A 15255-nucleotide genomic window follows, 5' to 3' on the forward strand; every position below is an offset into this window, starting at 1 on the left:
GCAGCCGGGAGGTGACCCTGCACCTGGCACAGCAGGCGGCTCCCGCCGGCACAGGCGGGGGCAGGGCTGCGAGTGATCTTTGGAAGAGGGGCTGCCGGCCCCCCACTGTGCGGGAAGAGGAGCCTGCTGGCCCCAGAGCCCCTCGGCTTCCCGGGGAGTGGGGGGTCCTCTGGGACAAAACACCAACCCCTCCTCACCGGTCCCCGAGAACCCCGATTGTGGGTGGGGCCCAGGAGGCTGGGAAACCGGGACAACGGTGGCCCACACGAAGCTGCTCCCTCCGGCCTACAGCTCCAGAGCCCCGGGGGCGCTGCGGCTCCGGGGACGGGGCCTGCGACCCCATGGGCCGCCCTGCGCGCAGTCCCGGGACCGGACTGGCCTGGCTGGGGTCACACCAGTCCTTGCCACTCCGGCGGCCGCCCCGGGAAGCCGCTCCCGGCTGGGTCCAAAGACAAGCAGTATTGAAAAGAACGAGGGTGGCAACATCTCTCTTAGGCTTAGCAGTGACGGGCCGCACCCCCAGGTCCACGCGGGCCCCGCAGAGGGGGGCAGGGGCGGGCTCGCCCAGGACAGCAGCGGGCGGCCGGCCGGGCGGGCGCCGGGCGCCTAAGTCATTTGGTGCGGGGCCTCCAGCATCTCCATGAGGAAGGTGTCAATGGGCGTGTCCCCGATGAGCTTGAAGAAGAACAGGTGCTCCAGGCACTTGAGGCCGATGGAGCGCAGGGCTGGCAGGCGCAGCAGCAGCTTGGCAAACCTGCGGGAGCCGGGCGTGAGCGGGCGGCCCTCCCCCGCCCCCGCCCCCGCCCCAGGCCCCGCTGCCTCCTGGGCTCCGGCCCGAGCCTCCCGCCCGACCCCCCACCCCTGCACCAGCCCTGCCTGTGCCCAGCCCTCGAAGAGGCCCTCAGGCCGCGGAAACGGAGCCGGGCCTGGGGACGGGCCCAGGGTGGGCACGGAGACCCCGCGAGGAGGCCCAAGGGCGGCCATCGGGCACAAAGGGCCCGTGGCGAGGCGGGGGCCGGGCGGGGGCGGGCTGCCGAGGGCTTTGTGGGGAAGCCCGTGTGCATAGGCCGTCTCCACGGCGACAGGGAGCCACAGCAGGGCTGCGCCCAGGGGAGAGAGCGGGCGGCCAGCAGGGCCTCCGGCTGCAGTGGGGACGCCGAAGGTGGAGCTGGCCCTGAGCTGGGGAGAGGTCTGGGCCTGAGCAACCCCCACCCCGCGCCCCCACGCCAGCCCTTCCCCCGCAACAGCTCTGCCGGAGCCAGGCCCGCACCGGGACGCCCCTCCAGGCCCTGCCCTAGGAGGGCAGATGTCGCGCCCGGCCGGCTGGCCTATGTCCCTTCTAGGGACGCCCCTGTCCGCCCCAGGCCCGCCCACGTGCTGTCCTGGCCTCTCCGCTGGGACCCTCGGGAGCTGCGGGGCCTCACGGCCTGCCCACAGCGCCTGTGTTCAGGGGGTGAAGGCCCCGCGGTCGGCTGCCACGCAACCGGCATTTTCTAGGCAGAGACACAGCCGCCAGCCTGGACGGGGGCCAGAGCCCGAGCCGTTTCTGCTGAGCTGGCGCGGCGGCCGGGGCGGGAGCCAGGAAAAACAAGGCGGCCTGCCACTCCAGCCCGGCCCCGGCCCTCCATCCGGGAAGTCTCGCTTTAAAACAAACCAGATGAGCGCCCGGCAGCTGGCCGCTGTTAACCGTGTGCGCGCCGGTCTGTGCGCACCGGCCGGCGAGCTGGGGCCGGGGAGGCCGCTGTCCTGGGCCCCCGCCAGGAGGTGCCCCTTTTCCAGAGACAGGGTGCAGTCACTGGGACGGCTCCCTCCTCCCGACACGCAGTAGGCCCAGCCCAGCCAGGCGGGGAGAGGAAGGCTCTGCTCCGGGCCCACTTGCCTCTCTGCTCTGTGGGTTCACAAAGCACCTACTGTGCACTGGCGCCCATCCCTGCTGGGGGCGAGTGCCAAGGCCCTGCTCCACTGGTCCCCTCGGGGGTGGGGGAAGCACGACCTTCTCTGTGCCCTTGACAAAGACGAGCACCTACTGTGTGCCAGCACGGGGCCCTTCTTTCCAGTGGGGCTACAGGGAAGTGCACAGTGTGTCTGCACTGGGGCCGGCCGAGAGAGGGCTGGTCCTCGCTCGGGCACGCCAGAAGCGCACCACCGTCTCAGCACACAGAAGGGCCTGCAGGGCTGGCCGGCGGCACGCTGGCCCAGGGTGGGGGTGGGCAGGACACCCGCGGGGCCCGCGCCCGGCAGGAGGGCAGCCCGGCTCACCTGCCCGGCTGCTCCGGGTACTTGTGTTTGCAGTAGGCCTCCAGGGACGCGTAGACCTTCTCCCGCAGGGCCTCCACCTCGGCCGGGTTCGAGAGCCCCTTGGAGTCTGCAAGGAAGAAGGGCGGAGGGTCAGCGCCCCTCCCCCGGGGGCCCCCGAAAGGTGCCCCTCCCTCCACACAGCACCGAAGCCCCCAGATAGGGCACCTGCGGCAGGGAAGGGCGGGTCCCACGGGACCGAGGGCAGGTCCGAACGCCCATCAGTGACAAAGGGGACTGTCCGGGCTCCAGACCCTCGGCACCGCAAGCTCCCGGGGAGCCTGGCCCCTGGGGACCCCAGGAGTCCGGGGCAAAGCCAGCGGAGGCCTCGCCAGACCCCTGAGGGTGAGAGTGGCTCGGGGGGCCCCGCCGCACAGGGAGACCCTCTCGGGGGCTGGGGAGGAGGCGGCAGGGCCCCCCACTGCAAGCGGGAGACTCGTGGTAGGAGCAGGGTGGGGTGGGGCGAGCGTGGGGAGGCCGGCCATACCCGGGTTGAAGAGGACGATGGCCCGCAGGCAGCCCAGCTCCGTCTTGTCCATGTGCATGTCCCGCATCTTGGACACGAGCTCGGTCAGGACCCTGCGGGCAGACACCCAGGGCCGCGTCAGGCCGTGCCCCTCGCCGGGCCCCCAGGAGTCTGCGAAGAACTCAGGGGGGCCGGTGTGGCCCCGCAGGGCCGCTGGGGAGGGCCGGGCCGACCCGAAGAACCGCCCCGACAGGGCCATGCCAGGCCTGGCCCCTGCTGCCCCCCGGGGGGGGGGCGCGGTGACGGCTCTGCCCTCCGCCGGGAGGGGTCTGCACCTGGGACTTCACCCGGAAGCTGGGGCCCAGGCGGCTGGTGACAGCCCCGCCCGCTCCAGGGGCTGACACAGGTGTGGCCCCCACGGGCCGGGGGGCCTCAGGGTCCCAGCTGTGCAGAGGAGGATGCGCCCCGCCCCCCGGGCACGGGGAAACCGTGTCCACAGGACGGGCTGCTTCTGCTTTCCAGCAAGCGCAGCCTTCCCTCCCACGCACGGGGCTCCTGGGAAGCACGGGGACGGGGGGGGACCCCAGGGGCCGGGCTCAGAGGGGCTTCATCTCCACCTCGCCCTCCCCTCCGCGTCCCGCGCAGGAGGCCCGCGCACGCAGGGCCCAGGCCTCGAGGACCCGCCCTCGGGCCGCTCGGCCGCCCCACCTGTCAAAGATGGCGCCCACGCCCGCACTGTGGGCGCTGTTCCGGTGCACGTGCAGCCCGGTGGCCAGCAGGATGCCGTCCTTGACGGCGATGGACCGGTGGGAGAAGGAGGCGATGAGCAGCTCGTTCCAGCCTGGGGTGGGGGTGCACACGCTCAGTGGCTGCCTCCCGCCCCCCGCCCCCGCCAGCCCACAGCCGCCCCGCACCCACCGCCCCTGCAAAGGCAGCACGTGTCAGCACAGAGCCACCGCCACGGGGACGCAAGACAGGGCCCCCAAAGGGGTCTCCGTGGGAGCCCTGACCCCATGAACACGCCCCAGAGGGGAAGCTCCCAGGTCCCCACGTCTGGGGACGGCGCGTCCGCGGTGCCCATGGCATAGCGAAGGCCCTGCACCGAGCGCCTGCTACGGCCGTGCAACCTGGGTGCTCCCAGACTCAGCAGCCCCGAGGTGGGGGGGGGGGCTCTTCCTGCAAGAGCACGCTGCTGGCACCTTGGGGCGCCCGGGACAGCGCCCCTGCTCTCTCTGGGGCAGTGTGAACAGCGGCTGCCGGCTGGGGCCCAACGGCAAACTCTCAGAGGTCAGCATGGGCCTCGTGGAACCCCCCCCACCCCAGTAAACAGGCCTGTGGTTGGGAACCAGGCGGGTAAGAGCCGCAGGCCGCCGCGGCGCCCGGGTCAGGCGAGCCGAGAAGCCGGAGCGGGCACCGGGGGCTAAACAAGACGACCTCAGGCAGCTCCGCGCCCGGCCGTCTCCCCGCTCCTGTCGCCGGGGGACCCGGGGCCACCGGCGGTCAGCGCCGGCAGTCACAGGACGTGCCGCCGCTTCCCCTCCTGGGCGCTCGGAAGGGTTCCCAGTGGGCTGTCTCACGGGTCGCCCCACGCGCCCCGGTCCGCCGAGGGGGGGCCGGCACACTCACCCGCCCGCAGCAGGATGACCTGGTCGTCCAGCGGCAGCTCCGAGAAGTGCGGGATGCGCTTGGCCCACTCCACCAGCGTGAAGAGCTGCTTGTCCGCCGCGTGGCAGATGTTGGTGACGGGGTCATTGGGCTGGGGGGGGGGGGGGCAGGGGCGGGGGGCGTGGTGAGGGCACGCCGCGCCCGGACCAGGCCCCGCTCTCCCCTGTGTGCCGGGTGTGCCCCAACAGACACCCAGGTCCCAGTCCCCAGGCCCGGGACGAGGGGGCCTCGCACGGCCAGAGGGACACTGGGGACGTTATTAAGTTCAGGGTCGAGGCGGGAGGTGACCCTGCAGGACTCAGGGGCCATCACAGGGTCCTCACAGGGTCCCCGTGTCATCACAGGGCCCTCAGAGAGGGGGGTGGGAGCTCAGAGTCGGGGGCACAGGCAGGGACGCCGGAGCAGAGGTCGGAGGGGAGAAGTCAGGGCTGCAGCGAAGCTGGAGGCAGGGCCCTGAGTTGGAGCAGAAACCTGCCGTCCTGGAGGAGGTGTGGGGGGGGGAGGGCGACGCCCCCAGCGGGAGCCAGGCCGGCCGCCAGCCGGGCCTGACTCGGTGGGACTGTGTGTTCAGACTCCGGCCTCAGGAAGGGCGGGACAGAGGAACCTGTGCCGCGTGAGGCCCTCAGTCTGCGGTCCCCTGCCAGAGCCGCCCCAGGAAGACCGTCTGGCCTGAGTCTGCCAGCCCCACCGCAGCGGCAGGTGCCAGGTGGCCGGCGTCTCGGACGAGGAAGCGAGAGGGGCTGGGGGCTGGGGCAGGCGTGGGACTCCGAGGACTCTGAGGCCTGGCTGGAGGGTGCTGCTGGCCCCCCTCATCCCCCCTTCCCACCCACCGCCCAGCTGCCTCTCCCTCCCGGGCTCAGAGGTGGCGCCGAGAGACCCCCGGCCAGCAGCCCCCGCCCAGGGCCCCCGAGTGGCCCAGCGGGCCCAGCCCCAGGGAGCAGGCCGGACCGCCGAGGCGGGTGCACGGGTGCCCGCGCACCTGCGGTGGGTGAAGACGGGTGGTGGGAGCGGGAGGGCAGGCTGGTCCTGGCGCGGCTGCTGTGGGGAACGGGCCGGGAGGCGTTCCAGCCCCATGGGCTGCGTGGCCTGCAGCCCACCCCAAACCGCTCTGAGCCTCGGCCGTCAGCACCACCGACGGGCCCCCCTGCGCCCAAGTGGAAAGGACTGTCCTTCCCGGGGGGTGGACAGCAGGACAGCAGGGCCCCAGGCAGAGGCCGGAGGCTCCCCCAGGGCTGCAGAGCTGGGCCTCCCGGGCCTCCCACTGCCGTCCGCGGGGAGGGGTCCCACAGGGAGCTGTGGCACGAGGGCCAGCGGAGAAGGTGGGTGCGCAGGACGGGGGGCAGGGAGGATCCCGGGAGCTCCCCTACCTTGCGAGGCCTGGCCCCCCGCCCCCGTCTGGGCCTCCAGCACCTCCCCCCAAAGCCACCGGGAGGGCAGGGGCCAGATGGCCTCCCACGTGACGCCCTTACTTGGCAAAATTAAAGGTTGGCAGCCCTCTCTCGGTCTCCCATTTTCTTTGGTGGGTTTTTGGGGGTTTTTTTTAGATTCTGCTTGATCATGAAACCCTCACAGCTGGCCTCCCACCTGCCACTGGGACCGGAGGGGGGGACCGAGGGTGAGGCCGGGTCACCCTGCCCGGGGTCACGGGGTCACCGCTGGCGCCCCATCACAGAGTGCAGGAAGCAGGGCCTCAGCCTGCAGGAGCCTCCTGAGCGTGTAGGAGGGGACCCCCACTCTTAGATGCGGGGGAGGGCCGCGTGCGAGCGCCCGCCCGCAGGCAGGGGTCACCGCCCCGACCGAAGGCCGGCAGGCTGTCCGTGGGGGAGGGTGCACGGGCCACGTGCCCGGGGCCCTGAAGGGGGCGATGAGGGCCGAGCCCACCTCCCAGGGCCAGGCCCACCCTGGCAGGGGCCCGAGGGGACCCCAGTAAAAGGGGCTCCTGGAAGCCTGAGGAGCCGGCAGGGGCAGTGCGTGCAAAGGCCCCGGGCTTGGGGCAGGGCAGGTGTAGGCTGTGCTGGGCCCCGGAGCCAGGGCGAGCTCAGGGCAGGCCCGGCAGCCTCAGGGTCGCCCTGAGCCCACGTGGGAGACAGAGAAGGCCTGGACACGATGCTGTCCCCAGACCTGCGGCAGGCAGGGGGCCCCGACACCCACTGGACAACGGGCGGGAGGCCACAGGAGGCGTGAAGCCCCAAGTCCTGCCTCCAGTCCGGGGGGGGTCCCGGGGCTCACGCTCCCCAGAGCTGCACAGGGGGGCCTGCCCCCACGGGGGGGAGGGGACCCGAGGGCGGGCGGCACTCACCGAGTTGGGGTTCAGCCCCACGTTGGCCTCCACGTACGTCTCGGTCTTGGGCTCGACGGCCAGCTCGGCCTCCAGGATCTTCTCCACCGGCATGTCCTCGTTGGCGCTGCTGGTGGACTCCACCTCGCTCTCGCTCCGGTCCTTGCCCCGCTGCCGCTCCTCCTGCACGGCTGAGAACGGAGCGCGCCCGCCGCTCACCGACCCGGCCCACGGGTGTGCGCACTGGCACCCACACCCAACCCCCCGGGCCGGACACGGCAGGGCAGACCGAGTGGGTGGCTCGGAAGGGATCCCCACAGGAACAGAGAAGGGATGGGATGGGCCACGGACACGGGCAAAGCCAGGAAGGCTTCCCGGAGGAAGGGGCAATGAGACCGAAGGAATGGAAAAACCAGGGACACGGGTTCGGACAGAGGCGGCACGTGCGGAGGCCAGAGCAGGGGCTGGACAGGCGGGGAGCCAGGAGGGGGCCGGGCGCTGGGGCCCCAGAGAGAGACACCAATTGGAAGAGGCAGCGAATAAATGGTTTACAGCCCTGACTGGCGTAGCTCAGTGGATTGAGCACAGGCTGAGAACCAAAGTGTTGCAGGTTCGATTCCCAGCCAGGGCACGTGCCTGGGTTGCAGGCCACGGCCCCCAGCAACCAACCGCACATTGATGTTTCTCTCTCTCTCTCTCTTTCTCCCTCCCTTCCCTCTCTAAAAATAAATAAATAAATCTTAAAACAAAAATAAATGGTTTACTTCAACTCTGTCGCCCCAAACACCTACACGGTAGAGAAGCTGCACTGGGGGTGTGCACGCAGACCTTTGGCTTGAGAGTACGTGCAACCCGAGCTGCCCAAGAGGAGCCGAGACCCCCGAAGTCACCACACGATCCCCACACGAGCACAAGGCCCCAGAGCCAGGCCATTCACCCCACCGAGAGCCCCGGCAGGGAAGGCGGGGCAGGGGGCACGGGAGGGCGCGGTCTCGGCTGCCCTGGGACACAGGACGTTCGCCCCCCTCCTGCTGCAGATCCCCCCCACCCGGCCTGGCGGGGGTCCCGACCCACGGCCCAGAGCTTAACAGGCCCGTTGACACCTCCCCACCCCCAGAGCCAAGAGCTTCTCGCCCACCCCCCACGGACGCTGGGACCCATCTGTGCCCCTCTCCGGGGCCTCGGGGCTCCGAGGCCAGGCCCTGCGTCCTCCCCGCACCGACACCTGGCCATGCAGAGCCGCCCCCGGGCCAGGGTGAGACTCCAGGGCCGGCCGGACGCCGCCGGGCTGAGGAGCAAGCCTCAGGTCCGAGCGTTTGCGAGCCTGGCTCTTCCCGACAGTTTGACGGTGGGCGGGCAGGCGGGCGGGCTGGGCGGGGAGCTCACGCTGGCAGGAGGATGGCCAGGAGCCGCCAGGCCCCAGACCCTCCGCAGACAGGGGTCGGGGGGCGCTAGGTCACCCTCTCAGCCTCAAAAACCGGGTCGCGCACCAGCAGGGCCAACCAGGTAGGCAGGAGGAGGCTACGGGAACGACCTGGGCTGGCGTCCAGGGCGACGGGGACCCGGAACCCAGGCAGGCCGTGTCCTGGAGACCCCGAGAAGGAGGTCCCCAAGGTCGGTCCCCCGGAAAGGACCCTCAGCCCCCAGGGGCAGGACACAGCCGAGACACACGCGGCTCAGCTCGGCCACTTCACTCCACCAGGTGGGGAAACTGAGGCTCAGCCAGCCAGCAGGGTGTGGCTGGGCTCCCTGGACCACGGGCAGCTCAGGGCGCAGGCGCCGGCACAGGCGGGCCCAGGGCCCCAGACCTTAATCTGCCTCTAACAGCCAGGCGGCCCGGGCGAGTCCCTGGCCTCCCTGGTCCCCAGCGTCCTCAGCTGAGAGCAACGGCCCTCAGGCCGGGCCCCCGAGGCCAGAGCCCACACACCCGCGTGCACGCCCGGGCCAGAGGCTGCCGCTTCCGTGCTGCAGCCCCCTGGAGCCGGGAGCCGGGGCACAGGAAGCAGAGGGCGGGGGGAGGAAGCGGGGACAGGCCTTCCTGGGGGAGGAAGCAGAGAGGTGGGCCTCTCCAGCCTGGGCCAGGGGTACCCCCAGCTGGGGGCCAGGTCTCCCCTCTCGGACTGGGGACCCCCAGCCAGGGCCTGCCTCCCGATCAGCCTGGGGGGGCCCCCAGGTGCTGCACCTCGAGCTCCAGCCAACAGGCCCAGGCTCAGCCTGGCGCGGGGCTGGCCGAGTGACTTCCCAGCTGGGGGAACAGTGTCCCCCAGCTCCCCCCAGAATGCTGCGCAACCAGCCCCTGGGGGCCACCGCACGGCAGAGGGGCCACCGGCCCGCCGCATCCTCCGTCAGCCCAAGGAGGGGCGTCCAGTCGGCCCCAGCCAGGACCCCCAGCCCCCCTGTGTTCAGCCGGCCCAGTGCCAGCCCCCAGCTGCCCCTCCCACTGTTCACTGGACTCTGTGCCTGCGTGTGAGCCTCAGTTTCCCCACCTGCAACAGGGGTGTGACCGCCTGCCACGCCGAGGAGTCATGAGCGTGGAGACGCATCAGCGGCGTCCTGCCCGGGACCGGCCCTGGGGACCTTCAGCTTACAACATCCCACATGCTCCCGGCCCAGGGAACCCTGGGTGGGCGTGCCTGGCCTCTGCTCGCCCGGACTGCCGCGCTGCCCCGGCCTGGGGCTAACAGTGCCACCACAGCCAGGGAGTCCTCCTTGGTTTGCCGGGAGCAACACAGGGGAGAGGAGCCGTCTCCATTTCCCGGGGCTGGGGGCAGTGCCTAGCCCCCGGCTACAGGCTGCACGGCGGGTGTAGGAGCAGGGGGACACATGCCTCCTGGCCCCTCTGGGTCACAGGACCTGAGGCCACGCAGCTCCCTGCAGGGACGGCGCTGAGGCCTTTCCAGGGCCACAGGCTGTGCCTCCTAAGGACGGCCCTGCACTGGGCCCCTCAGGCTCCAGGAGACGTGAGAAGCCACCACCTCGCCAGAGGCCGCGTGTCTGGGGACTGAGCCTGCGGGGCTGCCAGGGCCGTGCCGCAGTGTCCGGGCGCAGGAGCACTCTCCTGCACATTCGCCACACACACCCGGGGGGTGGGGCAAAGGGCAGAGAGTCCCGCAGCATCGGGGGCTTCTCCGGCGGCCCGTGAATCAGGTCCCGAGGGCCCACGCTGCTCCCGCAAACGTGCCCACAGCACCAGCCTCGTCCACCAGACCTGCGGGCGGAGGCTGGAGGGACGCTGCCCCCAGTGCTGGCCACGGCCCCCCCAAGCCCCCGCGCCCCCAGCACCATGGTGAGTGGGACAGTGTGTGTGCACAGAGTGGGTGGCATCCTCAGAAGGCACGCCTAACCGCTGCTGGAGACCGGACTCCGTCACCGGTGGACATCAGGGGCGGGTCCGACCCAGGCAGGTCTCCCCGGCCCGGCCACAGCCCCCGTGATGAAACAGGGCGCCACCCCCTCTCCCCCAGGCCTTCGGGGGACAGGAAGCTGGAGTCCATGACAATAGCCCGGCTCTCAGGTGAGTGGGCTGAGGGGACCTCAGGAAAGGGCCAGCGCTTGCTGGATGAGCCCGGGACCGGGCAGGACGGCCCCCCAGGGGCACAGGACAGCAGCTGCCCCTGCAGCCGGCCACGTCACCAACGCCCACGTCCTCTGCACGGGCCGCCCTCTGCCGGCCAAGCCCCGGCCTGACCCTCCTCGTTCCTCAGGCGTCCACCGGCCACCTCCCAGCCACCGGGGGCTTGCCCGGCGCGCCAAGGCAGGAGCCTCCCCCGGGCTCCCAGGGAGCCCTGCACCCCCAGGTCCTGAAGGGGGCCTGCCTGCTTACGCGGCACTCATGTTTGGTGGGGGGGACGCCCGCAGCTCCCCACGTGCCCGGGCCCAGCGTGGGGCGCAGCGTGGGGCGCAGCACGGCGCCCAGCTGGGGGGCTGAGCTCAGGCTTGGGACCCAAGCCTGCTCGGGGCTGCATTGTGGGAGCCTCGGGTGGCCTGCCTGGGTGCCCACCCTCCCCCTGGCACACTGGCACCCAGCCCTCGGGCCAGGCTCCAACCAGACACGCTGCCCCCTACCCGCCTGCACCTTGCCGAAGGTTCTATCCTTCAGGACAACACTGTGTTCGCCACCTCCAGAAAGCCCTCCCTGACTACACGGGCCACCCAGGGGAATGGGGGCCGGGCACGCACTCCCTCAGTGGCCTCAAGAAAGGAGCTCAGCCCTGGAAGCCTGAGGCCCAGGCTCCGCCCTGGGCGGGACCTGGCGAGGCCGGGACACCCCGGGCCTCAGGCTCTCTGCCTGCACGAGGAAGGGGGGCTGAACACACTTCGGAGCTTGCACCCCCAGCGGGAAGGTCCAGCGTGTACACAGTCTGCAGGGTCCAGGCCGGCCCCTGGCTCGGACCCGAGCCCCCTCCCCTCCGGGGGTGCATGGACCCACTGCCCCTCGCTGGCAGCAGGGGCAGCTGCAGGAGACGGGGCCGCACCCACGTCACCCTCCCCCTGCAGCCTCGGGCAGGAGACCCTGCAGGACCGTGCGGCCCAGCCGAGGTTTCAGTGTCTAGGCGAGGAGCAAACTGGGGCTGACGAGGAGCAGAAAGAAAAAGGAATGAATTTGGGTAAAAACTGCGGCCACCACTAGGGGGCAATCAGGAGCTGCTGGGGAGGAGAGGGACGTGGCAGCCACCGTAGGCCCTGGAGCGGCCACGGGGAAGGGAGCAGACCCCGAGACCCCTGCCCCACGGGCCCACCACCCCCACGCCAGCACGGGTGCCCACGAAAAGTGCTGGGGCCACCAAACCTACAGACGGGGAAACTGAGGCCCGGGGCAGGAACGAGCTGGGAGGAGGCCCCAGGGCACGCCAGGAGTGAGGGTCCGGCTGCACTGCTTGAGAACTCCAGGGAGAGACCGCTGCCGCCCACCCCCACCCGGCCCTGACCAGCACTGTCCATGAGATGGGCTCCCCCACCCAGGGCCAGAGCCCCACGGCGGGAACCCCGCTGCTGCAGGGGCCTGGGCTGTGCAGGAGGAGCGGAGTGCGGCTGCTCTCCAGCGTCCAGCAGGCCTGGGGGACGTCGGGTGGCCCCCGGAGCTCCCTGCCCCCTGGTCAGCGCCGCCTCCACCGGGGCCTCCTCGGCTGTGCCCTCACAGGACAGTGGGAACACGGCCCCCGGCCTCTGGGCGCCCCTCATGCCTCGGTCTATTCCCGCCCCCACCGCCCACCACCAGCCTCCGCCCTCACTGGCCTCCTCCTGCCTCTGCCTGGCTCCCTGGAGCCAGGAGCTGGACCCAGTCCCCACGATCAGGAAGAGGGTCGGAGCGACACCCATCCCCGGGGGCTGGCGGCCACCACTGTGTCATCCCCGGCCCCAGAGCCGGACTCGCCACAGGCACTTGGGAGGGCACTGTCTGAGTGAGATCACAGCCCACGGGGCAGCATCAGGGAGCGAGCGCCCCGTCGCCAGAGGTATGCGAGGGGCCGGCCGCCCCCGGGACGCCACGAGGCCCGCGCCCCCACGGTGCCTACCCTCGCGCTTCATGCCCATGGCCAGGCACTTCTGGTAGCGGCAGTACTGGCAGCGGTTGCGCTGGCGCTTGTCGATGAGGCAGTCCTTGTTGTCCCGGCAGGTGTAGGTCAGGTCCTTGCGCACCGTGCGCTTGAAGAAGCCCTTGCAGCCCTCGCAGCTGTACACGCCGTAGTGCTTGCCTGCGGGGCGGGGGCAGGGCGGCGGTGAGCTCCCCACCCACCGCCGGGCTCCCACCCCGGGGGTCCCGGGCGGGACGACAGCAGTTCTCCCCGGGGGCTGTCGGGGTTCAGAGGCAGACTTGAGGGGCCCCCCAATCTGCAGGCCGGCCCTCAGAGAGGCACCACCAGCGCAGCCAACGGCACCTGCCTTCCCCGTCCCAACAGCCTCCGGCCCGCCCCACCCCGTGGGCCCTCCCAACGCGAGACCACCGGAAGGCCCACAGTAGGCCCACAGGCAGGCGGCCGGCCTACCTGAGGAGCGGTCCCCGCAGATGGCGCAGATGTGCTTGGTGAAGGACGCCATGTTCCCTGAGGGGTGGGCGGGGACCTTGAGGACGCCATTGATGCCCAGCGGGGGCTTGATGTCCTCGGTGCTGCTGACGGGGTTCATGGGCGAGTTGAGCTGAAGAGGGGACAGCGGGCTCAGCCCCGGCAGGTGCTGCGGACCCGGAAGCACCTGCTGGCGCCCCCCACGGCCCCCCCCAACACACAGCCCGCGGTGAGGACGGGGCTGCCGCGCCCCCGCTTTGCAGAGACAGACACCGAGGCCGGCCCGCCCCAGGGCACAGTCGGGGAGCAGCAGGGCCCACGCCCGTGCAGCGCCCGCCAGGTGCCCCCCACCCCCGTGCTGGGCCCGGCTGGCGGGAGCTGCCTTGCCCTCGGGGCCCCACCCTCCCACGGCCCACAGCCAGCCCAGGTTTCAGGAGGGGCCCCCGCAAAGCCCCCGTCGCTCGCCCACCTAAAGAAGAACCACCTTCCCTCACTGGGCGCCCCTCCCACAGGATAGTGCAAGCCCCATGGTCCTCCCGGCGGGCAGGAGCCTCCGGGACCCCTGACACGCCAGGGGACACTAAGGCCTGGTCCCAGCGAGAAGGGAGGAGGAGGAGGAGGAGGAGGAGGGCTGGGGCTGGGCCCACCCAGAGGCCACACTGCCCGGGCCTTGGGATGGGAGCCGGCCAGGATCTCCGATCACGGGCCTCCAGGGAGAGGGGCCCGGAGACGCCCCTCGGGCGTCCGCTGAGCGGGACGCCATCCCCTCGCCACACGGCGGCCTGACGCCGCACCAGAGGCAGCGTGGGAAACTCACCGGTCGCCCCGGCAACGGCTGCCGAGGCTGCAATGACACAGCACTTCCAGTTCCGCTGCGCCCGCCCCAGCTCCGCTGTCAGCGCCCAGGGCCGGCGGCGCGTCCCGCCACTCCCCGCCGGCCGGCCAGCCAGCCGGCCCGTCGCCCCGGTGCCAGTGCCGGGAGCCCGGCCAGGCGGCCCCGGGCGCCCCCCGCACCCCCACTTCTGCAAACCCCTGGCGAAGGCGGAAGCCGGGTGGTGCGGCTGTCTCTGGGGACGGCCGCGGCTGCAGCTGCTGCCCCCTGGTAGCCCCGGCCCCTCCCGCCCCCGGAACCTGCCCCTTCCTTCCCCGCGGCCCCCACTCCCAGCGAGCGCCTCTCCCACGGGACAGGACGAGCCCGCAGCCCGGGGCGCCACGCACAGGCGGCAGAACCCCCCCAACAGCCTCACACAGGCCTCCCGGCTGCCGCCCTTCTTCTGCCTGCCCTGGCCGCTCCGGGCCCTCCGTCCTCCACCCAGGGGGCTGGGGGGCTCTGTGGGGACGCCTACCCCCCCCCCAGGGACGCGGGTGGGCTGCAAGGAGGCCAGGAGGCCAGTGGGGCGAGGCGTCCCGGCCCCCCCCTCCACAGAGCAGGGCAGCCCCGTGTGGTCTGAGGTCCCACTGCGGGCTGACTGCAGGGGACAGGGGCGAGTCCCAGGTGACAGAGGTGGCTAAGAAGGGGGCGCAGCTGAGGGAGGGCGTCAAGGGCGTGCCAAGGGCCCCCACGTCCCGTGCTGCGTGCTCCAGCCATCGACAGCGTGGGCGGGGGGCAGTGCTCCCCCGAGTCCCAGACGTGGACATGGGGGCTCCAGGGAGGCCGGGGGCGCACAGCGCCCGGCGGCAGGGCAGGGTACGAGCTGCGGCCTCAGAGCCAGAGGGCGGTGACCCGTTCTCTCAGAAGGAACACAGAGGCCCCCGGGGAGCTTGCCGGGAGCCCCTGGGTGCCCACCCGCAGAGCTGGCCGCCGGGGGCAGGGGCCTGGCTCAGCCCCCAGGCACGCCACCTCCATGCCCCGTGTGACCCGGGGGAGCCGTCGCTCTGACACTGAGGTCCCTGGTGTGCAGAACTGGGTGTCGGGGGGACCCGCCGCCACCCGGTGTGGCTGCACCAGCCTGGCTGCCCCACGGACCAGAACACGAGCGTTTCCCCTTCCTGCGGCTGCCCAAACCACGCCGGGCGGGACGGGGTCCACCTGCCCTGTCTCCCAGGCCCCCACGCGCAGGCCTGGGGACTGGCGCCTGCTCTAGGTAAACTGAGGCAGGGCTGGGGCGTGGGGGGAGGCTGACAGAGCGGCATGCAGGACAGTCAGGTCAGCCACGTGGGCCCCAAGGCCGCACTGACTCCCAGGCCAGCACCCCACTCCCAGCTGCCCGTGCTCCGTGGGAGACGAGGGCTGGGCCACCTGCCACAGTCCCCACTGCCCGAGTCCCCACATGGCCACCAGGGCCAGGCTACTCGGCCCAGCCGGCAACCCTAACCCCCTCCTCAGCTGCTGACCTCCCGCCGGGTCCACAGCCCCTGGAGCAGAGCAGGGGCCGGCCTGCCCACCTGCGGGGGTGTGGCCCTGCACCCCGTCTGCTGGGACACCCGGGGCACCTCCAGCCACGGGCTGGGAGACTCCGCAGTGCGGCCGGGGTGGGGGCCCAGCCCGTTTCCCCTTTCACATCCTGGGCATGGATTTCGGTTCCCGCCGGAGCCGGGGGCATTTA

General features: G+C 71.8%; 1 protein-coding gene across 2 annotated transcripts in view; it reads right to left on the reverse strand.

Moving 5' to 3' along the window:
• Positions 1-469: 469 nt before the first annotated feature.
• Positions 470-15255, reverse strand: part of RXRA (retinoid X receptor alpha) — a 76177-nt gene continuing 61391 nt past the window's right edge. Inside the window, exons 2-10 of one of the 2 annotated variants that reach the window (XM_028525760.2) lie at positions 12692-12842; positions 12221-12400; positions 6726-6895; positions 4388-4517; positions 3470-3602; positions 2783-2874; positions 2260-2365; positions 605-754; positions 470-569 (exon numbers count right to left, since the gene is read on the reverse strand). In XM_028525760.2, coding sequence (XP_028381561.1) covers positions 607-754; positions 2260-2365; positions 2783-2874; positions 3470-3602; positions 4388-4517; positions 6726-6895; positions 12221-12400; positions 12692-12842 — 1110 coding nt within the window. In that variant the 3' untranslated portion in view covers positions 470-569; positions 605-606. Of the gene's footprint in view, positions 755-2259; positions 2366-2782; positions 2875-3469; positions 3603-4387; positions 4518-6725; positions 6896-12220; positions 12401-12691; positions 12843-15255 lie in introns of both variants that reach the window. The other variant, XM_036022446.1, reaches the window with a different exon arrangement.

Source organism: Phyllostomus discolor, chromosome 3, assembly GCF_004126475.2.
Source record: "Phyllostomus discolor isolate MPI-MPIP mPhyDis1 chromosome 3, mPhyDis1.pri.v3, whole genome shotgun sequence".
Taxonomy (NCBI): Eukaryota; Metazoa; Chordata; class Mammalia; order Chiroptera; family Phyllostomidae; genus Phyllostomus; species Phyllostomus discolor.